This window comes from Lycorma delicatula, chromosome 3 (genome assembly GCF_047948215.1).
Source record: "Lycorma delicatula isolate Av1 chromosome 3, ASM4794821v1, whole genome shotgun sequence".
NCBI lineage: Eukaryota > Metazoa > Arthropoda > Insecta > Hemiptera > Fulgoridae > Lycorma > Lycorma delicatula.
This window is the reverse complement of record NC_134457.1, coordinates 160139463-160167365: the sequence shown is the minus strand read 5'-3', so window position 1 is coordinate 160167365 and position 27903 is coordinate 160139463. Positions and strand designations below refer to the sequence as shown.

Sequence of the window (27903 nt, the reverse complement as noted above, 5' to 3'; positions counted from 1 at the left end):
ACACCGGACTAGCCCCACTATGACTAATCCTCCCCTTCTTTTCCAGCAGCAATGAGAATTGCCGGTTGTAGAGTCTGATTAAGCTGGATTTATTATAGTCTAAAGTGATTTCCACCCACCATGTACAACAGTTCACTAATACAAGTTAATGTGGACCACAAGTCCCTTTTGTTTTACAAAAAAAAACTTGAATTATTATAAATGTCAATATTGCAAAAGATGAGTTTAATTAACTTTACTAAATAATATGTTTATATTTGACAATAGTAGGCTATAATAAATCACATAAATAAATTCATAAACTTAAGATAATTCACTACATTTATTTTTTGGGAAGAATACAATTTCTTTAGTGCAATATGACTTTATCTTTAATCTTTTCAGATCATGTAGCCATTAAACTGGCTATGTGCGGCATCAGTTTTAAAACGCTGTTACAAAATCATTTTATATGGGATCTAAGTCGGTTTTTTTTTTATATTCTGTGCGATTTTTTTTCACATATATTGGGCGTTTTTTTAAATTTGTTTTTTTTTATTTGCTGTAATTTTTTTTTTTATAGAGACAATGAATGACGAACAGATTAGGTTTGCTCTTGACGATCGACTTTCAGATTATGATGAAAATGACAGTTACAACCTTGAGGGCTTGGACGACATTAAAATTACTGAAATTAGGGGTATCGATTTTTCAGAACCGCAGCTCCTGAATTTTAGTAGCGACGATGATGATCCAGGTCATTCGGGTAGTGATACTGACACGGAACAGGAAATAAATGTAGCTGGTTCAGTTCTACATCCACCTGCTGAAGGAAACGATAATTTATTTCATGAAATCCATTATCGTTCTCCAGTGCAGTTGGATGATGAAATGCAACCAGCTGTTGAGCTGTTGAGTTTCCTCTCCAAGATGAGGAACTTGACACAGCAGAGTTACAAGAAAATCCAAAATGATGAAACAGGTACAGATGATGAAGGTTACGAGTTGGAAGGTCATCTGCCAGTTCTTGGAAAACCCTGGTTAGTTTGTACTGATAGGTGTAAATATGACACACTAAACAGTTTGCCCTTTACGGGTCCAGAACCAGGTGCATTTGTAAAGAATCCCGACCTTTTGGCTAAATCCGCTTCTCGTAAGAGAGGTCAGCCTAGGAAGCGTCGTAGGAATTTACAGAATGTGCCTGAATATATTCCTGATCCCCGTATTCATGGGCAGACGCCGTTTGCCGTATTTATGTTGTTTTTTGGGGCTATCCTTGAAAAAGTAACATTACAAACTAATTTGTATTTTCAAAGCTGTAGACCTGATGGACCATTACATAAGGACAGAATTCAAGGTGACATTAGTCTTGATCAGATGAAACGTTTCTTTGCAATCATCCTGGAAATGGGTCATACTGTAAGACACACTTTACAAGAATACTGGTCAACTGACGAGGTTTCCCATATCGCTTGGTTTGGGAATACATTATCGAGAACTGTCTTTCTTCATATTTTGAAGTATTTACACTTCACTAACCAGGATCCACCAATAGAATCAGAAATGCAAACTGATAACTATGACCGTCTCTGGAGAGTATGCAAAATATTTGAAATTGCACGTCAGAAATTTCATGAACTCTGTAATCCACGACAACTAATCGTAGTTGAGGTTTTATGCGCCTACAAGGGTAGAGTCTTGTTTCGGCAGTATATACCTAGTAAACGAAAGCGCTTTGGGATAAAGGTTTACAGACTTTGCAATAATTCCAGGTACACATGCGATATGAGTGTATATCTCGGGAGACAACGAGAGGAACTAAATGTAAACATTACTGAATATACATAGTAACATAAAAAATACCTGTTGTTTGTACCGAATAGCTTGTAATTACTGGGGGAATTATTTATGTGTTTCATGAACTTTATTACCCCCCCCCCACGCCCATGGCATGTAATAGCAATACTCTGTTGTAAAAAAGATTTTTTTTACGTAATAAATGCTCTTAGGAAGTCTTATAATTTTTAAAAAAATTTTTACATTATATGTAACACTAAGAAAAAATAAATAACCATAAAAATTTCTAAAACTGATATGCTAAATCTGTGATTTATGACATGGGTTTTTCATCATATTTTGCCCAACTTTCAACCGATTTGCTTGAAAGTATTTTTTTTTAAATCAGCAAACTATGTTTCATAAACACAAATCAGAAAAAAATTTTCGGTAATAAAAAACGCGGTAGAAATGCGCAAAAAATTCTGCAATTAAATTATATAATTTTAGTACGGTTTCAATTTTTTTTTTGTTACAGGCATAAAAAAATCCAATCGTAACTTTTTTTTTGTCAGAATCTGTTAAATCTCGTTAATATACTGTAATTCTTTGAAATTTTTTTCACAAGAGGGTAGCATAAGACTATGAAGGGAGGCAATCAGATACCAACATATTTTCGCGGAGTGCTAAGAAGCGCAGAGCATTGTGATGGGAGAAGGTTAAAGAAATAAAAAATGACTTGTTCAGACTGCTGTTCTACATAGCACAGAGAATTTTCTAAAAACACGAGTCCATTGGAGTGTATCATTTTTGTCAGTCACAATTACCTTCCTTCCTGGTATCTGTTTAACTTGCCTGATAGTCCAACATTCTTATTATGTTGTTGTCAGCAATTTATTCTTTGTCCTCAGAATCTAGCCATCCCTTAATTTCTTCAATTGAGTTTTTGCAACCTTGTATTTTTGTACTAAAGCAGCCAAGTCATTATCTGTCGAATTACCTTAACAAACATTTCTATCTCTTCAGAAAAAAAAATGTTTACCCCTAATTATTTTAGGTTTCTATTTTAATTTCACAATATTATTTAATAAACTGCATCTTTTATGTTATTAAAGCTCAAAACTTATATTATTATTATCAAAACTCAAAATCTGTTCCATTTGCTGTTGCTCAACTCTCTTCTCTCAGCACATACGCAAGCATTTTTTGTTTTTAGATCTTCTTAAGCACTGTATAGCAATGATCCCTCAATTCATATGCTGCTACTACACACTGCTGCAACTGGATATGATGGAGAAACACCTTCTGTGGTAGTTTTCTTTTATTTAGGTTTTTTAATTTATTGAAAAATCACGCCTTAAAAATATTTTGATCCATCCAAGTAATTTTCTGATTGAAATAAGAAGCCAGCAATCCTCAAAGAGCAATGTTCTTGAAAATCCTAAGCTTTAGAGATTGACCTATAATAATAAGTCATAATTTATGATTCTCAGATCGTTAGAACAAGTTAAGACTGCACTTTGTTCTTTAATTTTTTTTAAAACCTGGCACTCTAGTTTCTTTGAATTTGCTAAGTTTTTGTTTCGAAAACAATAATTCTGAAATTCAAAATTGTCTCATAATAATTATAAATTTGGTTTAGAATGTCCTTTATCAAACAGTTTTTTTTTATGTTTGTCAGAAATGAATCTGCATTTTCACTGTTAGCACAGCAAATGGCAAATAGTAATGGCAAATTTTTTTGCCATTACTAAGTAATTGTCAATTGCATTTTATTTTTTCCACTTGTCTAACCGACCGATGGTGGTATCAGATGATTAGACCGACTTTCATCTTCTTGAAGCTGGCATTGAAAACCCAATAATATAGGTTCAGAAACCCACTAGCCTTTTTCACAAACAGAAAAAATTTGGTAACCTTTAAAATATTGAATGAAGATGTAAAACAATGAATGAAAAAGTTTTTTGTAAAGATCTGTGATTGGTTGAGACTTAGATTTATGAGGAAAATTTCCCTTCGATTAGTAGTGAGGCTATGTGCCAAGAATCATAATATCAAGGCAATCAAGAAATTATGCTACAAAACCTAACTAAAGATTGAATATTAAGTCATAATTAGAAACATACTGAAGAGAAACCAGATATCAGATCATAAAAGTGGTGCCATCACAAACCAAAATTTACCTCTTAACAGTGTAGAAGGTTGTACAGATTTGATGGCATACCATAGTGTTTATGACTTCAGATTTTACTTTAGGAAACCTTCAACATTATATATGTCATCTTCATAAGATTATATTTCTCCTCAGTTTTATTTTTTTTCATATTGGCCATGTTTAACTGAATTCTCCAGGGGGAAGAAAGAATAATGTTAGAGTAGTATGTCAATTTAACTCTATAACAGATTCACGAATTTTGATTAAACTATTATCAAATGATTTAGTTTCAAAAGACAGTGAATGATATAAGTGATGTATATAGTAATCTTAATAGAAATCAAGCAGATTATTATATACATCTCCTCCAGGATGAAACTAAAAATACTTAATCCTCTTCACTTAAAAAAGGCAAAAGAAACAGCACTATATGTTATAAAATTAATAAATATGGCTTGAATCCTGTTTTAACAATATTAAGTACATTAAGTAATTATAAAATAAAATTACTCATAGATCTTTCAGACTAAAGAACAATGAAAATAATACCAGAAACAAAATAAATTTAAAAATTCAATTAAGGAATTTGAAGTTACACTGAAAATGGGTAATTATTTTTTAGTTTTCATTGAACTATATCAACTTATTAAAAAGAAAATTAAAATCTGTACCACCCAGGAAATAAAATAAAAAATAAAAAACACATGTTTATAAAATTATAATTTGATACTGATGATGGCCTTTAATGAGTTTTCAAACCCCCATCAGAGACATAATTTTATTATAAATGTTAAAATAAAAAAACCTGAAATTGAAGGATTTTCTGTTAATGTTTCTCTATAATTCTAATTATTAAATGAATGAAGCATTACATATATAAAGCCCCCAACAACATTTTCAGTTTAAGAGTACACTTTCTTTTTCTGTTTAGCCTCCAGAACTACCGTAAGGTATTACTTCAGAGGACAAATGAGGAGGATATGTAGTCTTGTAAAGTCTCAGGTCAACCATTCCTGAGAGGTGAGGAACCCAACCACAAAAGAACACCGGTATCCACGATCTAGTATTGAGTTTAGAGTACTGTGCCACCAGAAATCATACAGATTTTGTTCTCCTCTTTCATAATAATATAAATTTATTGATTTTTTCAATAAATGTATTAATTTAGTAATGACTGAGAATAATATGAAAATTTTGGCAGTCAGGTTTAGAGTTAATTTCAATATTTTTATTGAGAAATGATCAATGTCTAATTTGTCAGGTACAGGAAGCACACAAACTTGGAAATAATGGACTGTCCTATCACCCCCAGAGCATAGACTTTACTTCAGGTTATAGAACTATCTAAATCTAACTGAAACAGAAGTACATTAATAATACTTGAGATTGTTAGAAATAGTGATAAAAAAAATAACAATCAATTAAAAAACAAATAGGAAAACATAATATTTAAAAGATTTGGTTGAAACAAAAAATAATAAATCATCAGATAATTTATCAACAGGAGAATGATCCTGGATATCAGTTTTTTTTGTAATTCACTTCCATGTTTAACCCAAAAATCCCTAAGATAATTAATTAATGATATACTGAAGTCATTATGACTGCAGGTTCAAATGTCATCTTCTTAACTTGCAAGTTCTGTTTAGTTATGATACATTTGGGTCTATTTACATTTATAATCAAACATATTCTTACAACTCATAATATATAAAATGATTTCTCACAAAACATTTCTGTTTCACGGCTTCATTTTTAATTCTTGTGCAACATATAGAAGAGATCGTGACTTAAGACTAAAGATACCTCTTAATAACAAGTTTTATTTTGTTTCTATAGTGGTGGCCTATTTATTAATATTTTGCATATTTATATAATTCATAATAAGACATTAATAATCTCTGACCAATCAAAATAGAACTACTGTCTTTAAATGCAGGTATAACTTACTTGAAGCCCAGATAATGACTGACTACGCTGATGCGAATTTCTATTGGCATCATTATTTTCTTCAGCTGAATTGTTAGTGGCAGTAGGAGCTGGAGATGTACAGGATGCTGGCTGCATGGCAGGTGGCTCTAATAACGGTGCGTTATCAGTTACTGTTGCTGCTCGTGATGTGATTGGACTAGCATTGGCACTTGTTACAGGTGTAGCACCAGTTGCATTTCCATTGCTGGTTGCTTTTGCACTAGCCAGTCTTGTAGCCTCTTTTACTTCTTGAAATTTTTCTATGAACTAATTCATAAAATAATACACAGATATTATAAAAATTCACTATAATTCACTTAAGAAATAAACCTAATGGTAAAGTCAACAATGAGAAAGCTGAAATTCTAGTCATAAAGAGATCACTACACAGACATCAGTCTAGATTCAAATAACATTAAAGGAAAACTAGGAAAATAAAGCAAAAAGTCACTGGACTACAGAAGAACATTAAAAATATTCAGAAATTTTCTGAATACATGAAGAAATCCTTGTTAAAAGAGTTTATGTCACACAGCCAACTGATCCTCCAGGGAGTAAGGGAAGTCAGAAAAGTCACAAAGTTATACACAGGCCTTTCATGAAATAGCTAAAAAGAATAATGAGATTTTACTTACCGTGTAATTAATCTAGACAAAATATTACACAGCTTTTAATAAAAAAAGACTTTTTTTATTGTTTCTACAGGTTTTTTTTTTTCACTTACGTTAGTATAAACAAGACATAAGCGATATCTTTATAAAATTTTAACTAAATATCTTACCAATATTTATAAAAATATTTATTTTTAATCTGGAATCCATCAGCACAAAGAGAAAAAGGGATTACTTTTTTAGTTAATATTTCTTTTTCAAGTTATATTTTCTTTACAAGTTACCCAAAAAAAGTTTGACTTAAGCTATAATTTATTTAATTTGTAAAATAATAGCATTGGAGCTCAACAACAGGTAATTTTGTATTATTTTCCTTTAGATAAGAATTTAAGTAGAAAGATTAAAGTCAGAAGATTAAAAATAATTTCTATTTTATCACTGGAAGGAGATAAATTCAAACTCACTGAAAATGTAAGGAAAGTTCAGTTATATGGCTAACAGCTCTTATTACAAAAATTTCTATAAAAACATCTATTTAATTTACTAATGTTAGCAGGAGTACTTTCAGGAAGAAAAATTATCATTCTATCAAGAAAAAATCATTCTCACAGAAGCAACAACCAAATGCAGAATACTGATATACTTAGATACTTATATACTTAGATAAACTGGAGTAATTAAACCTATTAGGGATAACTTAGTAACAACAAGTTAATCTTTGTAAATCTGGAAAAGACCAACATAAAATAGTATAGCTAACTAAAATTGGGCTCTGAGAAGTGATATACTAGGCCTGTAAATAAAGTAATGAGACTTGTTCAGAAAGACATTTTGTTGAGTATAGTTAACAAAAAACGCACAGCTCGTATTTGCCAAAAGAAATTGGACTTTATGTAAAACAAATGAACTTATGTTAAAGCATAACCTTAAATTAAATGAAATTAGGAAATAAACATAATTTAATTTCACATAAGAAATATCAATTGAAATCAGCATATCAGTAATAATAATATTAAATGAGATTTACAATTATATACTTAGAAAAACAAAACATCAATAAACATAATATGACTGGAAAACTATTGCATTACTGACAAATGCTGTAATATTGAAAAATTAGCAATGAACAGATGTCATTAACTTAGAAAAAAATAAATTACAATAAATTTTATTATTGGCACTGGACTTTCCTGATTTATGAACAACAAGCTTAGCATTAAATAATTCAAACATGTAATTCTAGTTTAATGTAGAAACAAAGGCCACAATCATATTCTAGTACAAAAAGAGTTAATTACAATAATCAAATTGAAATAAATAAACATATAAACAGAGTTCCTTTACTAGTAAGCTTTCTTGAAAATATAAAATTACAAAGAAGTCCTAAAACATAACTGCACATCAGGAGTAATTTGCTTTAGGTTAATTTACGAGAAGTATTATGAATACAGTTCATGAGTAGAAAAGGATTAATCTCGGCGATTAACTAGTTACAAGATTAAATTATAGAGTTAATTACCATAACAACAAATTGTAATAATAGAGCACGTAAAATAGGTAAGCCACCTATCATGATTGCACTTAAGTGAATACATGGTTTTTTAAACTGAACTTGAAATCGAAAGGCATAAGGTATGATGAACGGAATGTTCCACAAATTTGAATGATAAAATAACCGTTGAACATAATAAATAATGAAAATTGAACTTGCCTGTAGCACACAAATATTAGCAAGAGACGAACTCGTGAATGAAGGTAAATGAATACATACAGTAATCTGGGCATAGCCTGCAGTGGTGTATCAGGAATGCAGGGGTGAGACGTGGTTTAGAGGTTGAGCAGGACGTGGCGTCTCAAATGTAGCAATGAGTTTGGAGAGATTCTGCATCTATGAAAATTGTAGTAAGCAGCTTGAGAAGATTCGGCGTCGATAGAATTGGCAGTATGTAGTGATTGAAACACTTTCCACAGAGACGTAATATAGAAAATTTGAAGAATAACTTTGAATAAATTTGAAGAAACGAGGCTGGACGAACATAGAAAACTGTGAAATCACGAAAAACTGACGAGTAGAACTGGAGAATATTTCGACGGAGAAATACCACAGCGTATATAAGAGTATGAAGACGACGAATGTATTAACATTATACGAGAGAGAGAGAGAGAGCATCGAAGCCTGGCCCTCCAAGTCTGGAGGACCAGGATCCGCACAACATGAAAGTCAGGACTAGAATGACCAAAGCTGGCGTGGTGAGAGGTAGGAGAAGCAAACAAAGTAATGGACAGAAGAGTGTGTGTGTGTGTGTTGACAACAAGAGTACTGTCTAAGTGTTAGTATGAGAACGATTAGAGAAAACGTGTGGAATTCGGAAACGAAGACATAACAAAAATAATTTACAAGCAAGCAGACCACTAAAGAATTACGTAAAAACTGATAAAATAAATTTCTGAATACGCACAAGTTGAAGAAATGACATCAGGGCAGACAAAGAGAAATAGACTTCTAGGAAGTATGACAATATTGAAATTGGTGAGAACAAAAAACACTTAAGAATAATATATATATTAAGATTAAACAGCAATAAATAATGCGAGATATGAAATACGTTGACACCAATACAATGATGCAATCCGCAAGTCAAACTGGAGAATCAGAGAAATGATATCGAAAACAAACCCAAACAACCTATTTTAAAAATACACGTACATAAGCCTTACAAAAATGCAAAATAAAATTACCAAGCCTGTAAACTACAAGACTCGACCATAACCTTGAATTCATTGGAATAAAACAACTTTACGCAACGGCATAAACACATTTTATTTACAATCCAATTACAGATGAATTTTATCCCCTTCAAAATAGTTCCCTTGGGAAGCCATGCAACATTTCAAATGGTTTTCCCACTCTTCATAGCAGTGTTGGAACTCAGAAACCAGAATATCCTTCAGATGGTTGGTTACATTTTTTTTTATGTTTTCTACTGTTCCAAAATGGTGTCCTTTGAGGATTTTTTAAAGACGGGAACAGGAAAAAGTCGCAGGAACTCAAATTAGGTGAATAAGGTGGTTGAGGAACTACAGGAATGTTTTTCTTTGCCAAAAACTCATTGAGAGTGCAGTGTGATAAGGTGCATTGTCATGATGCAGTATCACTTGTCTTTGATAGCTGGTCTCACGTGGGTAACTCTTTTCCGCAGTCTTTCAAGAATTTCTCTGTAAACACTGATTTACCATCTGTCCTGTAGGCAAAACTCCTTATGGACAACGCCATTACTATCAAAGATTTAAATTAGCATGATTTTGATTTGCTCATTTTATACTTTTTTTGGGATGTGGTAAGTTTGAAGTATGTCACTCCTTGCTCTGGTGTTTTGTTTCTGGGTCGTACTCAAATATCAAAGTTTCATACCAGTAATAACATTTTTTTAGAAAATCATGATCAGTTTCAATTCGCCCTAGAAGATCACGGCACACTTCCATCCTGTTCTTTTTCTGTTCAACAGTGAGGTTTTTTGAGACAAATTTTGCACAAACTTTTTACATGTCCAATTCATTTGTCAAAATTTGATAGACTGTGGTATGGTTCAAATTCAATTGTTCTGCAATCATTCTGATAGTTAATCGCTGGTCATATCATATCAAGTCTCTGATTCGCTCAACATTGTCGTCACTTTTTGACGTTAATGGCCTTCCAGAGCGTGGATCGTCCGCAACTGATTCCCGGCCATCTGAAAATGCTTTAAACCACCTAAAAACTTGGGCTTGTGACAGAGCATCATCTCTATATGCCCTTTTCAATTTTGAAAGAGTTTCAGTAGTATTCTCACCAAGTTTGAAACAAAACTTGATTGCACAACATTGCTCATAATTAGTATCACTCATTTTTGTAACACACAACAAAAACTCGTTTCATGAAAAGTTTGTCTCACTTGGCAACAGTAAACTAAAAATATTAATACCTAATATAAGTCAGCTGTTCATATAACCTTACGTTTACTAGTAACTTTACAGAGTTGCCAGTTTGGCTGCCAAAAAAACTAGTCTTATTACTTTACTTACTGACCTCGTATATGCCAGTAAAAAGTAGCAAATTTAAAGAAATTTGCTATTACTTTAAATTTGTTTTTATACATAAAAACAATTTACTTATAATCCCAAAACATTAGAAATAAATTCAATTATTACCAATCTGTTAAAATTTTCATTTAAATTGCATATAACATTTAATTATTCATTTTGAAATGATTAATTTATTTTCTCATTTAGTTTAATAAAAATTAATACTTGATAACTTCTCTCAAAAACTTATAATATTTAAGCTAACCCCAAATCTAATTCTTCAAGATTTAAACCTTAAATAATAACAGATGATAGCACTGTGATGTTAGGATTATCATTCTCAATGTTTATTGATTATACCATGAAGCAAAGTAGAATAGGAACCTATCAACAAATTTGATAATAAGTAAGTGTTTGTGTTGATTAGTTAAAATAATGTATATAGTTATTCAGGCTCCATATACATTATTAAACAAAAGTTAAGGTAATTCAAGAAATACATGTAAGACAATTTCATAAAGTATCAGTATTTTTATCTTCACTCCTTAACCATGGAGCAAATAAAACTTATTTGTTTATAGCTTATGTAGAGCAGTATGAAACAAACTAAGTACTCAAATTTTAAAGCAATAACATCAGTTATATAAATTCATAAGTTTGTAAAACATTAAAAAGATTGTATGTAATACCTTATTGAGCTCTGCTTCAGATGAAAATCCAAGGCCATATACAGTATTTGCCCTAATATCAGACCACTGCCCAAATTTCTGTGATGTTTTAGTGAAAGTCATACTAGGAGTAATTGTGCTATTTATGACAGCCTACAAATAAAAAATACAAATAAGTTCAATAAAAGTTAGAGGTTTGTTGTAAGCTAATCAGAATTTAAAAATGCCATCAATTACAGTTCAACAGGCCTGTGCTTCAACATTAATAAAAAAAGTTGACAGATATTAATGCTTTTATAACCATATATTCTCTTTAAAACAACACTTTTCAAAATAAAAATGTCTTTGTACTATACAAACTTGCTGGAATTCCTTTAACAGTCTATTATTACACTCTCTAATAAATAAAAGAAAAAGCTGAAATTTCTCTTTAACGTCTGAAAATAAATATATATCTCCACAAAAACTTTTGTATTAATGGATGTGGCATATTGCAAAGGATAATGGCCATAGTATTTGAACTCTTTGAATAGAAACAAGTTACACAAGAGTTTTTTGTTAGTTTACTTCTTTGCAGGAATTTCATAAGTAACTTTCTTTACCTTCTGTATAACAAGGATGAGCTAACAACTGAACAGCACAATACACCTCCCTCCCTTTACTTTGTGTAGGTCATAAATGTTGGCCTAAATCAAGTAATGTATAACCCATGCGGTGATACGTATCATTACTGTACCACAGTTTTTATAAAGAAAGTGGAGTTCTGTAATTTGTCTAATAGATTCATAAGAAGTAAATATAATGAACCAGTAAATTTATTTTTCATAATTTTTCTAATACTTGTTGAGAATAGGCCTATACTTTTATACTATTTAAAAATATTCAATAATATTTCTTTTTTTATGGTAAAATACTTAACTATTTATAAAGTCAGAAGATATTTAAAAGTAATCCTAATACTAACCAGTAACACAAAATAATAAATTGTATTTACATGAAAACAGTTTGCTTCTGTGGGTGAAAATTAAATGAAAATTTCTATTTGGATAACAGGTAATGTATAGCTGTCGTAGTCTAAACTTCAAGATTCATTGCAGCACCTACAGGTTCTATTATGCAGAAAAGAATTTCTGAAGAAGGTGATGAAAATAATTATATGTTGCTCAGAGAATGGTTTAACTATTTAATTTGCAGTGGTACCTTTAATACTATCATTGAAAGTATCTTGCCCACAATAACAAAGATAGTCAAGAAGACTATGGCCAAGCCAGATGTTCTGCTACCTTTTGGACTCTATTAGGCTTGTTTCAACATACTTTGAAAGCCAACGTACATTAAATTCCTGTTTGAACAGCAAGTATTGAATAAGTAAAATATGTGAAAACTTATTGTTGTTTAAGGCTATAAGCAATCAAAACATACAAGTTACTTCAGTTCATTAAAAACAATGATTTGTAAAAGAGTTTAGTGTGTGCTTTTTAACAGATAAATTAAATTTAATGTATTTTTTAAAATATTGTATTTTTAAAAACACACTGTCTAGTGTTCAATGATGTTTGAAAATAGTTCTCTGCATAATAGTTGAATTCATCATAAGAGAAGATTTAATATATACAAAATTGTTTCCTACCACACCTTTTTTTTGTATTTTACATCTTCCCCCCTCAGTTTTTTAAGTTTAATTGAGAAGGATTTAGAGGAATTTAAGAGCCAATGAACTTTCTGATGGTAGAAGAGGCTACTAACATTTGAGGTAAACTAATAAAAACTGTGCACAATGTTTTTTTTTTAACTTCAGTGGTAACTGATTACAAAGCAGAGCAAAATTACTTCTATTTAATTATTAGCCTACTTTCTTTTTACTGAAAAGAGTGTCATTCAAAGGTCGTTCAAAGGTCAAAGGTCATCTGCTCCCTTATACTACATTTCATAAAATCTAAGATTAAATATTTTTTTAAATAATATTAAGAATAAAGAAAAATGGGCACAGAGGAATAATTAGTAATGAGTAAATGGAAAGTGTCTTAGCATAAGTAAATTCAGTCTAAAAGAATTAGTAGATGATTCTTATTTTTACTCTAATCCACGTCATTAAAAAGAAATCTCACCCAAAACATTAAAAAACCTCAAGTGTTTTAGTATTTAAAATACTTAAAAATAACTTTTTTTATCATTTTAATTTGACATACTAGTTTTACAACATGCATGTAATGTATATTAATTTTTATGAAAACTACATTTTAATTAATTTCATGCTGTTTGATATCACCAAGTTTTTCAATTTGAATATACAAATTCTCAATATAAATCCTTTTATATTATAATTTTAGTTAAATATGAAAATAAATAACCCTTAAACAAGTTCTGTAGTTACCTTTGTGCCCTCAATACTGATGATACGATACAAGCTGCGTGTTGAATCATAAAAAAATGAAACACTTACTGCTGATGCAGAGGCTGATATCCAAGATCGTTTAGTTTTTGGATCGATATGAAATACATGAGCTTTGCAGGTGAAAATTGGTTGTTCACTAAAACAGAAATGAAACAACAAAATATTATACTTCTTTTTTATTATTTTATCACATAAACTTGAGCATGGAAATACGGTAGGAACATTTTTCTAAATGTAAAGATAGTGTCATGCTGATCTGAATTCAATCTCAGTCTTCCATATGAAAGGATGACTTTCTAAAAACATTAATCAACAGTACAACAATATTTATTATTTGTTATTTAAAAGACATGGTGAGCTAATAATGATTTGTGTTTTAATACTTTTATACATTTTTCTCCATATTATTATTCTTTTTCATTACATTTTAATTTTAGGCAAATATTTTTTTAATTTAAAGAGGGTATTACTGAGATAATCAGTAATTTTTACGGACAGAATTTATTATTATTATTATTTTAAACTTAAATTAAATTATTTAATTATTTCAATTTAAAAAGCCTAATCAAAAAAGAAACAAAGTAATTCATTCTGAAGGGCATGAAATTATTGCATTAGTTACTAAAAAGTGTGATACAGAATCAAGAAAAGGAGCATTTGTAAATCCTATTAAAAGAGTTTATAAAGACTATTTCACTATTTCCATATCTACAGTTAAGAGGATCCACAGAAAAAAAATAAAGAGCACTAACATTTAAATACTCCAGGTTAAGGGATTAAGTTTACACTTTTCAAGCATAATAAACAGTCTACAAATTTTAATTCTTAAACTTTAGAATGTTTTATGATTATTCTCATAAAAATTTGAAAACTATGAGAAAGGAATGAAATTCATTAAGACACGATACAACTGTATTAGACAGAAATAATTTGATGCCATATATTTTGATGGTGTCAAAATGGTTTTTTTTAAATGAACAGTTGTTGGGCTTTGTACACCGGTACAATGTAACTGTGACCCAACTCCAAAAAATGTCACCTAATTGTTGGACAGGAGTTGCTTCATGATTGGACACATGTTATTGCGCTGAACCTCATCCACTGATGCGACTTCAGCGCAACCTGTGATCAACTCACAAATGACAAACTCCAAAATGACAGGCTTGTCAGTTGCATGCCTACTCTCATGCAATCTGCTTTTGACGATTTTGTTTAGCTCTGTACCCGGTTTATGTGTATTTTATTCAGTTTGGTTTAAATATTCAGTTTACTGTCAGATTGCGATCAGGTACTAGTGGGATCTGTGAAAAAGCATCCGTGTTTATATTACTATAGTGTGCCAAATTATTCACACGATTGTTCTGGAAAAGGCATGGGAAGTTGCAGCCAAAGAAGTTGATACGAGTGGTAAGTACATAATAATAATAATATTAATATATATAACTGCAAATATGTACATAATAATATTACAGTAATATATAATTAATGCAATGTTACACAAATGTTTAAATGTTTGCAAACATGCTCAGTGCAATGTAGATACCTATTTCGTCATGTTTATGAGTTACATTTCGTAATGTTTATAACATATAAACCAAACCGTTTAAATGAAGTAATTGAAAATAACTGAAAAAAGTATTATGATGAAGTAATATGGTATCGTACTATCTATACATTTTTACACATAATATTTCCACTGCCAAGGTAATACTGAATTCGGTGTCAGAAATTATTGAGATAAATAGTTCTGTAACTGATGGGGGTTTGATGTCATCAACAAGAGCAATGTTAACCAATTGCATTGATTGTCGATGGCCAAAATTATCTTGATAATTGTTATCATCACTTACTGAATACTCTTTTCCTTCTCTCTTCCTGATGAAGTTGTGCAGCACACATGCTGCTTTCACGATATTGATCACTGATGATACTCTTTTACAAGTTATAGTACTCAGCAAAACTTGGAACTTTTGGCTCATCATGCCAAAAGCACATTCCACACATTTCTTACCATGGCCTATTCTATAGTTGAAAATACATGTGGTTGTTGAGTCGTCTTTTAGGATATGGTCGCATGAGAGTTTTCCTGAGTTTTGTTTCTTCATCAGCAACAAAATAAAATGAGAACTATGATCCAGTATTGTTATGAGGTAATGCCCATGGCAATGCCCAAGGTAAATCAAGAGTTCTCATTGAAGGGAATGGTTCATCCTTGAAGCTTTGTAAATCCCACCATCACTGTTTCTCCCTGGGTATCCTGTTTCGATCAAAATAAAATTCCCATCAGCACAATCGAATGAAATGATGTATAACTACTTCCAGGTTGTTTGTTAATACAGATATGCTTGCCACCTATGCCATCAACGCAGTTGGGTATGTTTCAAAGAGCTTCAAAACACTGCAATATTTGTATCCAACTGGCTTTATCTGGTACTGGCATATACTGGTTGTGCAGCACTGTCCAAATAGCTTGACAGCATTCAATCACTATTCTTCAGATAGTACAATTTCCACAGGTAAAGTAACATGATAGTGAGGAGAAACTGCATCCACTTCCCAAGCATCTGAAACAAGAAAACAGAAACAAAAATGTAATAAGATATAATTTTCTTCTTTTCCCCCTACATTAAACTACGTTTACAATGAGTAAATGATGGGCAGGATCAAATGATGATGGTGGGGATTTAAAAGCCAAGTCTCCCCCTACATTATCTTGGTTGCACCATGTTTATATTCATAACATTTGTTTTTTGTTTTATTTAAGCGATTTCATAATTTAATTTTATTAGGTTATAAATATTTATATATTTTTGTATTGTTTCAGTTGCTATCTGCAGGGACAAATGGAGAAACATCCGGATGGTTTTTTCAAGAAATTTGAAACCCGGTCATAGTGGAGACAAATGAAAGAAACTATATTACTTGAATGAGGTGCTACAATTTTTAGTTCCTTTCATGAAGCCATCACTATCAGATGTTATGGGAAATTTGCCACCTATACCTTAAGAGGAAGTGAAGCTGTCATCCTAAGTTATGACATGGATGAACATGAAGAACTCATGTCATAAACCAAACTTGCTCTCTCAAACACTACATGTTTACCAAGTACATTTCAACCTGCTTCGACAAGTTTGCAGTCAGCATCACCCATCATTGAGCACCAGGATATACATGAATTCGTGAGACCAAAAACAAAGAACAGTGCTAAAAAATAAAAAAGTCAACCAAATATTTCAGACATCGTCAAAGCTTTCATCAACTTTTGCACCCAGCAAAATGCTGTCACCGATACTGAAGACAGTCCTAGGAAAATGTTTTTACTCAAACTACTGTCACATGTGAAAAGTATGACTGATCAGCAATTTGAAAGTTCAGAATGAAGGTGCTACACTGATTAGTATTCAGAATAACCAACTTCATTACAGTGATGTGGTACTTCTTCAGAGCATAGTGATACTTCATCAGTGCCATAATCACCATCGTATCGTGGAACTGAAATCCTTTTGAACTCTCAGCAATAACACCCTTCTGAATACCAGCAATACCAACTTCTCTGAATGGTGCAATACCTTCACAACACTTAGTTTATTATTTTACTTATTTTTTACAGTTTATTATATTATACTTTTGATATTCATCAAACTTTTCAATCTTACATTTAACCCCATATTGCAATGTTTTTGTACAATATAATAATTACAAATACATCTTACCTTAGAGTACTTAGAAGTCTTTCTTCCATTGACACATCTCCTCCTGTTTTGTCCTTCTTTCTGATTATTGGATGAAGTTTTTTGGCCAGCTCCTTGAACAGTTCTCTGGACATCCTATAAAAACTTTTGAACTTTGTTTCATCTTTTGCAAGTTCTTGTGCTAAAAGAAAAGCTGAACGTGTCCGATTTTTGCAAATGAGAGGATAAACACAAAATTTCCATCTTCTTTGAAGCCTTCTCAAATACTGGTATGCAACAACATTACAATCACGAACTGCACAATTTGCCATTCTGAAGCAGACTGACTAATAAAAAGAACTTTTATGTTGATCATAAGTTACAGGAGATTTGCGATCAGTGGATGAAGAACGTGCGACGCAGCTTTCATACAACTGTCACAAACAAGTTTGGCTGCAGTTGTGTTGCACCGATGGATAAAGGACCCTATAACTGGGTTGTTTGGATCTTCCATATTATGCATATTATGAAATGCACGATGTCCAACTTTCTTCACAGAAGAAAAAACTGGTACAGGGATAGTACATACTACAAGTTACGTCAAGTTATTACAATCAATCATAACTGCATGATATGTAATAAAAAACAGTGTGCTATTTTTCTGTTTGTGACTGCTGGCATTGAAAATTATTTTCAACAATGAATGTTTAAAACTTTATGGTGAATAATACAAACTCAGTAAACAATTTTTTTGATCTCATCGTCCCAAAAACAACCAATGACACAATCTCATTTATAGCAACACAAACCATTCACCTTATCTCATTATGATTCGAGTTTTCAAAACTCAATAAAACAAATTTTGTTCACTTTTTCATTAAAAAAAGTTTGTAGATTTAAATACTTAACAATTAGACAATTTTAATATGGAGTATGCAAAGAGAACATTACTCCAATGATTAATACACCATCATTATATACATTCACTCTAATCTAAAGAGTTAATGAATTTAAATCTTTTATTATACCAAAACAATCAGAAACCAATAGTCAAATGACAAACTTATTTCCTGAAAAAAATATTTTTTTTCTTTGAGTTCAACATTAAAATGATAATAACAATTAATTGCTAACACAAATCCAGATAAATAAAGCAAATGATGATTGTTAAAAACGAGGAATTTAATTGAAATTCAAATATTACTATTATATATAGGGGCAATATTTGTACAAAAAAATTTACACTAAAAGAAATTTAAACTCTAAATTCTGAACAGATGTGATATGAAAAATCAATTGAAAAGATTTAAATCTTTGTACTATATAATTCTCAGTAATTTAAAATTTTGTTTAAAAGTAAATTACAAACAATAAAAATTTACAGTTATATAACTTCTAAGTAATAAACATCAATATATGTGAAGTTTGACTTGGCAACAGTGAAAATCTTTTAAAAAATCAGAATAGGATGTCTCTTATAGTCTGAATAGTATGTCTCAATAGTTCTGACTCTTCCTACTAAAGGCAATTACTTTTATAGATCTGAATACTAGATCATGGAGACTTTGGTGGTTGAGTTTCAATTAACCACACATCTCAGGAATGGTTGACCTGAGGACTGTACAAGACTGCACCACTTCATTTACATTCATGCATATCATCCTCATTCACCCGCAGAAGTAACATCTTACAGTGGTTCCAGAGGCAACTTCTTCTTTTAAATTTATTCAAATTCTGTAAATGAAATTTTTAGTGTTTTTTTCAGATTCCTTTTCACAGATGGTCGCCAACCTTATATCTATATTAAATGTTTACAAGAAAATGCAATACAACAGTAAAAACTTTTAATGCAAAGAACATGATCTAAAGGGAAAATAGGAATATTGAATTAAAAACCTATTATAAATCGTATAACACTCGTAGAGCCAATATTTATTATTATAAAGTAAACTTGACAAACTGATCAATATACCATATTAAAATTATTACATTAAAGTTACTACTCATGACATACATTTTGCATTTAAATATAACTGTAATGCGAGTAAAAGTAAGGAATTATATAAAGTAATTATGATATAATTTATAACAACTTATTTCTGACAATAACTATTTAAATTTCTTTGTGAAGAGAGATAAATATGATTTTATGTAAAGAATTATAAAATAAGAGCTCAACACATTAAATATTTTAAGTTATATGTATGAAAATTATAGAAATTACTATACATAAATACAAATCTTACCAATAAAATTATACAAGAATCATAAAATAGCAAAACAATATGTACATAAAATTATATTTGTTCAGTTATATAGGATATTTGATTCTTGACATATGTTAACAATAAATAAGTATCTATACAGAGGTATATAAAATGACATTTTATACATACACAAATATTCTAACTAAATTTATGTAGTCAAGACTGTTTTACAAAGAGAATATGAAATGATAATGGAATTACAGTTAAGATTATTTCACCCCCCAAATAACGTACTTTAAAAATATATAATAAAACATTAATATAAGTATTTCAATTTAATCATCAGAAGTGCAACTATTGAACAGATTTGTCTAAAATATAGAAAAAAAACTACAAAATACAATCTAAAATAAACTATAAAATCTGGCCAATTAATCTGATGTAAACCACAATTAAAGACTTAAGAATTACAGTAACAATCAGCAAAATTGCAAGCTTATTCTTTTTACCTATATATGAACCAAATCATTAAAGCTAATTGAAATCACGTGTATATAAAATTATTCATTATTATATCACATTAATATGTTGTTTATTCCAATAATGACATAAGCTAAATCATTAAGGCATATTTCATATAATATTTGAAGAGTGGTTGAAATGTAATGCACAGTCACTCATAACTCACAAATAAAAAGAGATAGTTAAATGAAACAGATGTGACACACAAATGTACATTTTATTCATTACAAAAACTTACAGCTATTTTTTCATATAATAAGCATTTATAGTTACATATTTCTCCGAAAAGTGAACAAATTTTCTATCAAAGGAAGAATGAGGCAGCCTTTTCTTGATTCACTTCACTGAAGCCTTCAGTTCTTCATTTGTGGTGAAATGAATATCCGTCTTTCCCTCTTTAATTGCAAAAAAAGTGAAAATCACAGGGTTCCAAAATGTGGTGAGTATGAAGAGTGTGGATTAGGTTCAAATTTCAACTTCACAAGAGCCTTTGCAGCTGTGTGCGATGTATAGGCCAAGCATTAGAAACATCTCCTTTTGGTGCTTCTCATCAGCCACAAAAACTGGTCTACCACTGCAAAGTTCATCCTCAATGTTCACTTTACCAGCTTCTGATGCACAAAGTTTTATTGTCCACATTTTCACAGATACACCTATTCACTTACTCAATATGATCAAGTTTCATCACCATAAATGGCTTTTAGATGATGAATGTCATTAGCATTCACTTTTTCTGCTATTAAAAATCTAATCACTGTTTGTTGTTTTATACATACTGACATAGCAGGCATACTTGACTAAATAACAATGGCGACTCACAGAAAATGAGAGTTATAATCAACAAGTTTTAGAATATTAGTAGTAGGTGAATGAAACTACAAGATGGCAATACCTCTCACTTTGTACAATTTTATTCTCCTGTTACATTCAACTGTGCATTATACTTCAGCCCTTAAAAGTATCAGTTGGAATAAACAGCAATGAAACAGATCTATAATTCAATGTAATACTGAAAATACTTTGGAAACTTCCTGTCAATAAAAATGCGAAATATTTTAATATAATTTCAATGTGAAATACTTTTTAGTTATTTTTTTACATTTAACATCAGTTTTAACAATTAAATTAGCACCACAAATTTTGCCTCCATTGTTATAGTTTTCAATAAACCAAATACACAATTCTCAAAAGCAACTGCTCCTGTCAACAGTTATGTCGTCATTCTTTTCTAATTTTTTCACTCCACAATAGCTGTGACTAGCGAAACAGAAATCAATGGTAAAAGAGAGAGATGCACATGTTACATGAACCTTGATTACTTCACTCATCTGTACACTATTAGTGAACACAAATGATTTACACAAGTTAGATAGATATGATCATCAGTATTTACAATCAATGTGCTATATAAATCATTCCAAATCCACTTTTTATACTGTACAATTTTCACAGATAGCTCATTATAAGCTGCAAAATTATTTTAAATATAAGTCAGCCATATTATATTTGCATATTAGAAATAATATGACATACAGCAAAATCTCCCCATATCTGAACGCTTCATATCCAGATTCTCTCATGACCAGAAGGAGAAAGAAGAATTACATATAATGTACAATACATGTTTTGTTTTACAATTATTATTTTTTTAAAAATAATAATAAAAAGTAAGAAAAGTCTTGTTAATCTTTATTTCCTTCCACATTCAAGAAAGAATGGAATTTTCCATAACATATTACGTTAATCCACTTTGTTGAATAAGTAAATAATTTGTTTATAATTTAATTTTATTACTTTTAGGGAAACCAATTAAATAGTAATACTTTTGCTATCTTTCTGTTCATAACAATCATAAAAGAAAATTATATAAAATTGTCAACTTTTGAAATAACAGACCAAACCAGATTTACACAATACAGCATTATTAACTTGTGTTGTACATTATACCCTGAAAACATTTTGACATAACTCTTTAAAAATTATTCATTAAATTTGCTTTGATGGTATTTTAAAAATCGCCCATTTTAAATAAATATTTTATTTGTGATAATTTACTAAATTGCAAAAATATGGATTAGATTTATTCTTATATATACACATAATATAACAAGTGATTTATCATCAAATTAGCATTAGCCTGGTCAGTTTGCTTAAAGCTATTCACTGTACATATATAATTAAACAGTAAAAAAACCTGAAACACCAGTGGAAATTTTTATAATTTCTTTTCATAATGAACTGTATTATGTTAATGGATAACGCATGTTTGGTTTATAATTTTAAACTGTGATTAAATGTGTAAAAATGTGAATACTCAAAACTGTTTTTTGTTTATTTATTACTACTTCATCTATTTCAGCATACTGGGTTCACGTATCAAATTTTGAAGTTAACAAAAAATAAAAGATTCATAATTAACATTGAAAAAATGGTTGAAAGCCATCATAAGAGTTAGTAAAGCTAAACTACTGCATATTGTTGAAAAGTAAGCAATATATGAAGTGGAATATATAAAAATATTTAAGAAGTAGAATATATAAAAAAGATATAAGAAGTCGAATATAAAAAACATTATCCAAATTCTGAGCAAATCCAAAGACAGGTAAATTATACTGCTAGAAATTAAGAAGTACTACTATAAAACACTACATTTAACTATACAATTTAATTTCTTTGTTAGAGAGGAGTTCCTTCAGTCAAAACCTATTGTACAGGAGAAGGTAAAAATCTAAAATTAGTAATATAAGTAATTATAAAAGATTTTCAGTTAGTTGTGGATGTTTAAACTGTTGGAAATAAACACTGAGCTTTAAGCAGAACAATTCAATAAAAGTAATTCAGCTGAATACAAAACAAATCTAACAAACTTTCTAATGAGACAGGCTTAATTTCAAATCTAAAAGTCATATTAGCAAATCAGAAAAACTGGTACCAGCATACAAAAAAAAAAGTAAAAGATAATAGCATTCTCTAGCTATTACTATACATATTATTACTCTACTATTGCTATACTAGAAATAAATCTAGTGATCTCATCTTCTGCTTGTGCTTTAAAACATAATTAAACACATTAACTAGAATACTAATAATATAATATAAAAATTAAAAAAACTCTTGGGTCATAATCTGGCTTGTTCAAAGAAAGGTTTCACAAACAATTACTTTTGATTGTTACTATAAGTAGTTTCATTAATTTTCAATTTAAAAAATATCTTTTACATAAATATCTGAAATTTTCCCATAATTAAATACATATTGTTCATATTCTTCTGGTACATTTTACTGGAAAAGATTCTAAGAAATCATTCATATCCACACACATATGTTTATCTGACATTAAAAAAAAAACAATGTCAAAAAAATATTTCTATTGAAAAAATACAAACAAATACATAAGTTGAAAGAATATATAAAATATATATTGAAAGAATATAAAATGCAAGTGGCCTACTACAAAACCAAACAGTTTTTCAATCCTGAGGAGGTTAGTTTAATTAGCAGAGGAACCAAATAAAATATTTGGCAATCACAATCAATAATATCATTAATAGTAAAACTAAAACATAAACTACCAAGTGCCTGAACTGCATCTGATTCATAAAAATTGCAGTTTTAGGAATAAATGCAAACAGTAGTGAACTTTTATAATTAGAAATTACACAATTACACATATTTTCTGGGAGATTACCCAGAAAATATGGATGACCATATTATTATAAATAAATGAGAATTTTAAACTGAACCCTGTTCTTATCTTTGGAACTATAATTAATTTTTATACAACAAACAAGTAATAAAGAATGTCTTATGGAAAAAGTATTCAATATTAAAACTAATACTGGCAAATTTGGAATTAAATTTTTTCAAAATGAAAAATAACTTAAACCTTAACGCAGAAAATCAGAATTCATCATTTTTCTGATAAGTACATAAACATGCTAATCAGAAATTCAAATAAAAAAAGTTATATTTGGTTATATTTGTTTTTTAAGTTATATTAAAGTTACTATTTGGATAAGAATACAGCAATATTGAGAACTGAATATGAATAAGTGACAGACTTTCTTATCAGAAGTGAGAAAACTTTTCAACCACAATATAATGTTCTGAAATTAATTTAAAAAAAATCTATTATACTTTAAATTTGATTAAATTTGTTTGGTTTGATCCAAAAGATTATTTCACTTAAATAATCAAATAGAGCAATATTTATGAGAATAGAACTAAAGAATATCTACCATAGAAGTGAAAAGTTAAGTAGTTCAACCCATAAAATAGTAGCAATTTTGGTAATAAAATAATAAGGCTGCCAAAAAATTAAAAATTATTGCTTTTTATCTATCATTAACATTTGAAATAATCCCAAAATGTAATTATATTATAAGCAATTTGTGTTTTAATTAAAACAAAATTACATTACATATCTATTGCACAGATTAATTTTCGAACATTTATTTTAAAGTGAAACATTAAAGGATAATATGTTACCGCAAATAAAAACTTCTTACAATCTGAATATAAGTGAAAAGAACACTGATAGGGCACAAGTTCCTAACAGTCAAATAAATGCACTAGAATCACACTATTAATTCGTCTATACTGAAGAAAGTTACAAAGATACCGGCAATCGAAAGAAAACATCAGGGCAACCAATTCAAACTGCACAACTGTACGTAAATGATGTTACTTAATAAATTACGTAGTTGAATAATTAAAAAGTATATAAAATAGCAAGAAAATTATGAGTACAGCCATTGACCTAAGGGAGCAAATGTTCTGAAATACAATATTATATATACAATAAAACTTACCCCATAGTATCCTTCCCAGACGTCATTACAAAAACGTTTATTCCTAACTGTTTATCAAATAATTTAACCCTGTACTTATAAAACACTCGTACGCACGCACACTACTAATAAATAACAAACATCAGAAACTACACCTCTCTCACAGGTGTAGTTAAGTTTAGGATCTCGGAATGGATTCAACTTCTTCTGCTTGCGCCCGTTTCTGGATAACAATTAAGAGAAACATTTTGAAAATACTCAATACTTAACAATTTTACAATAAATTATAAATATTACTATTTTTGCCAATCATAAATCTGTAAATCGTAGAAAGTGTTTATTAGTGTAATTTTATATAAATTACTAAAAAAATAATTAAATTTAATCTATTAAAAGTGTTTTTATTTTTTAAATTATTTTTTAGATAATGATCGACGGGAAAATACGTAAATCATAATAAAGAAATGCCCAATAAAATATTTTTTTAACTGAAAATTAAAATACGCTAAAATTTAAATAATTTTACTTAGCAGCGAAATAAAGTAAAATGACGAATAAAACTTTGAGAGCTTGTAAAGTGTGTATTTCATAAATAATAGCATCTATCTATAACATATTTTATGCTCTTAATTCTAATCCCATCTATACGAGATCAAGAAACCAGTAAAAGTTACTCCACCCTTTCCACACTTGCTTGAGTAGATCGCTCCAGTAATAGTTATTTGTTTGGCAGCTTAGAGGCAGGTGTTGTTTGTTTTTGTCGTTGCTGAGATTAGCACGTTACTTGAGTTTCAGAACGTATATATTATTTGTATGCTAGTTTTGTATGAAGCGTATTAAAAAATGAGCTCGAAGTACCAAATCAAAGTAAGTTTTTATTTAGGATTTAGTTCAAGTATATAAACTACTGAAACTTTAAGAAATCCATGTTTAATGCGTTCTGTTTTTACACGGAAATTTATTAAGATTGCGTTGTTAATCTGTATTAACTAGAACTTTACTTCATAAAACAAAACTCTTACTAAAATTAATGCAAGAGTGAATTCATATTTATTTTGTTTTGAAATTTTGTAAAAAATTTCTCAGAAAATGCCAAGGTTACTTCCTTCAAATATTCACAGAAATGTAATTATTGTTAAAATTGTACTTTAAAAATACCATTATATTGACTTTGTAACTTCGTATAAGTTTCTTGTTGACGAATGTTATTTTTGCTAAATAATATTTCATGCGTCTTTTAGTATTACAAACCGCTATTTAATTATGCTACATATATGTAATCTGTCTGATATCATCCTGTGCCTTCCATTTTCATGGTTATATTTTTTCCATGATGTATAAAAAGAAAGTTTGTTGGTAACAGGTTCAACATTTTTTAAATAATTTTGAAACCCTATTAACTTTAATTTATTAACTGTCTTACTGTCATTACTTTCTGTATTCAGTCTCCTATTATGACCAGTAGTTTTGTAATTAATAATCCTTTCTCATTTGTATTGAATCTGATTAATTGAGGTGTACAGAAAATGTGAATAATTAAAATAAATTGCAAGTAATTTATTTTCTGTAGATATAAGCTCTTCAAGGGACCAACAAATGAAAAAAAAACTTATTTAAAACAATATGAGATTAAATATTTAATAATGTTCTATGAAAATCACACTGCTGTACATTAACGGTAATTCTAAGCAATTACTTGATCATCAACTTCATTCCATCATACTTGTCCATATCATAGTAAATATGCTTAGGATCAGAAAAGTACAAGATCTAAATGTCAGAAAGCAGGTGATCCATTCAAGGTTAGGTCCACGCCACATTATTAGTACTCTAGTTGATTAGCTAACAGTTCTGTGAGTTATCAAATTCTGTTTTGTGAAGAGAGGTTAGGGTTAAGGTTAGATTTTTTTGGAGAACGTAAGAGATAAATTGTAACCGTGTCATAGAACACTTGGTCCAATGTATTTTTAAACAGAAATATACTCATTACTTAGAGAGAGAGACTACATTATATGTTCTATGCTGTTAGACATATGTACAACAGATAATCACATAACTACAAAGAGTCAGTCATTGAAGATGACTGACTCAAGAGTCCAACCCTGATGATTATTAAGGTTAGTTTATGTTTTATTCCTCTTTCCACAGAACTCTAACCTTAACCCGAAAACCTCTTTCCATAAAACAGATTAGAATCAGTACAGATCACAATAATTCACAAATCTGATTATTAATTGACTAGATTACTGATAATGCAGCACAGCCCTGATAGTGGGTGACCTGTGCAAGGTCACCCACTATCCAAATCTTATTTGTAATGTTTAGATCTTCTGTTTTCCTGATTCTAAGCATCTCTCTCTCTTTCTCTCACTCTATATATATATATATATATATATATATATATATATATATATATATATATATATATATATATATATATAAAGTATAATATCTCTAGTATATTAAAGTATAAAAAAAATGTAAGTCAAGTAATTGCTCAGAATTATCCCCATTAGTTGGAAACTTGAGATAAATTCCAGACTGATTGAGTAAACATGAAAGTACAAACTCTCAAATGTTAAAAGACAAATTGGAAATGTTTAATGATGTCAGTATATTAAGAGTGCATCAGAAGTGCACATCTTCTGCATCTACAGTAGTCTGTAGAAGTAGGGCTTTAGGATAGAAAGTTACCCTCCTCTTGCCTTTCCTGAAACACTTCTCAAGAATGATAATAGCCATCACTTCAAAACGGGAAATTTTTTAAAGAGTCAATGAACATGTATAATTCTGCCTAATAGAAAGTAAGGAACCTTATCATAAAATTTAACAAAAATCTGAGATAAAATAGATGTAACCCTAAAATATTGAACTAGATCAATTCATAGTTAATACATTTTTCACCTTCTCTTGTATTTCATTTAGAGATCCCGTTGGAGAACTAATTTAATTCTAGAATAATTTACTTGAAGGAAAGCACTCGTACCTTTTCTAGAAAAAAATAAAACTGAAGAAAACAAGTCCTGGAAAATAATAGATCTCAATTGCATTTAGCTATACAGTATTTGAGACCTAGCTGATGGAAAACATTGCATT

At 29.8% G+C, this 27903-nt stretch overlaps 2 protein-coding genes across 3 annotated transcripts in view; one reads left to right on the top strand and one right to left on the bottom strand.

Moving 5' to 3' along the window:
- The window catches only part of homer (protein), a 55757-nt gene extending 30750 nt beyond the window's left edge, over nt 1-25007 (bottom strand). For both annotated transcript variants that reach the window (XR_012755789.1, XM_075360894.1), the window contains exons 1-4: nt 24829-25007; nt 13597-13753; nt 11244-11375; nt 5861-6148 (exon numbers count right to left, since the gene is read on the bottom strand). Coding sequence is in view for 1 of the 2 variants with exons in the window: in XM_075360894.1 (XP_075217009.1) it covers nt 5861-6148; nt 11244-11375; nt 13597-13753; nt 24829-24854 (603 nt within the window). In the remaining variant the exon portion in view is untranslated. The remainder of the gene's footprint in view (nt 1-5860; nt 6149-11243; nt 11376-13596; nt 13754-24828) is intronic.
- Nucleotides 25008-25506: 499 nt separating this feature from the next.
- Nucleotides 25507-27903, top strand: part of LOC142322151 (S-methyl-5'-thioadenosine phosphorylase-like) — a 49551-nt gene continuing 47154 nt past the window's right edge. The window contains exon 1 of the mRNA XM_075360895.1: nt 25507-25674. Coding sequence (XP_075217010.1) covers nt 25651-25674 — 24 coding nt within the window. The 5' untranslated portion in view covers nt 25507-25650. The remainder of the gene's footprint in view (nt 25675-27903) is intronic.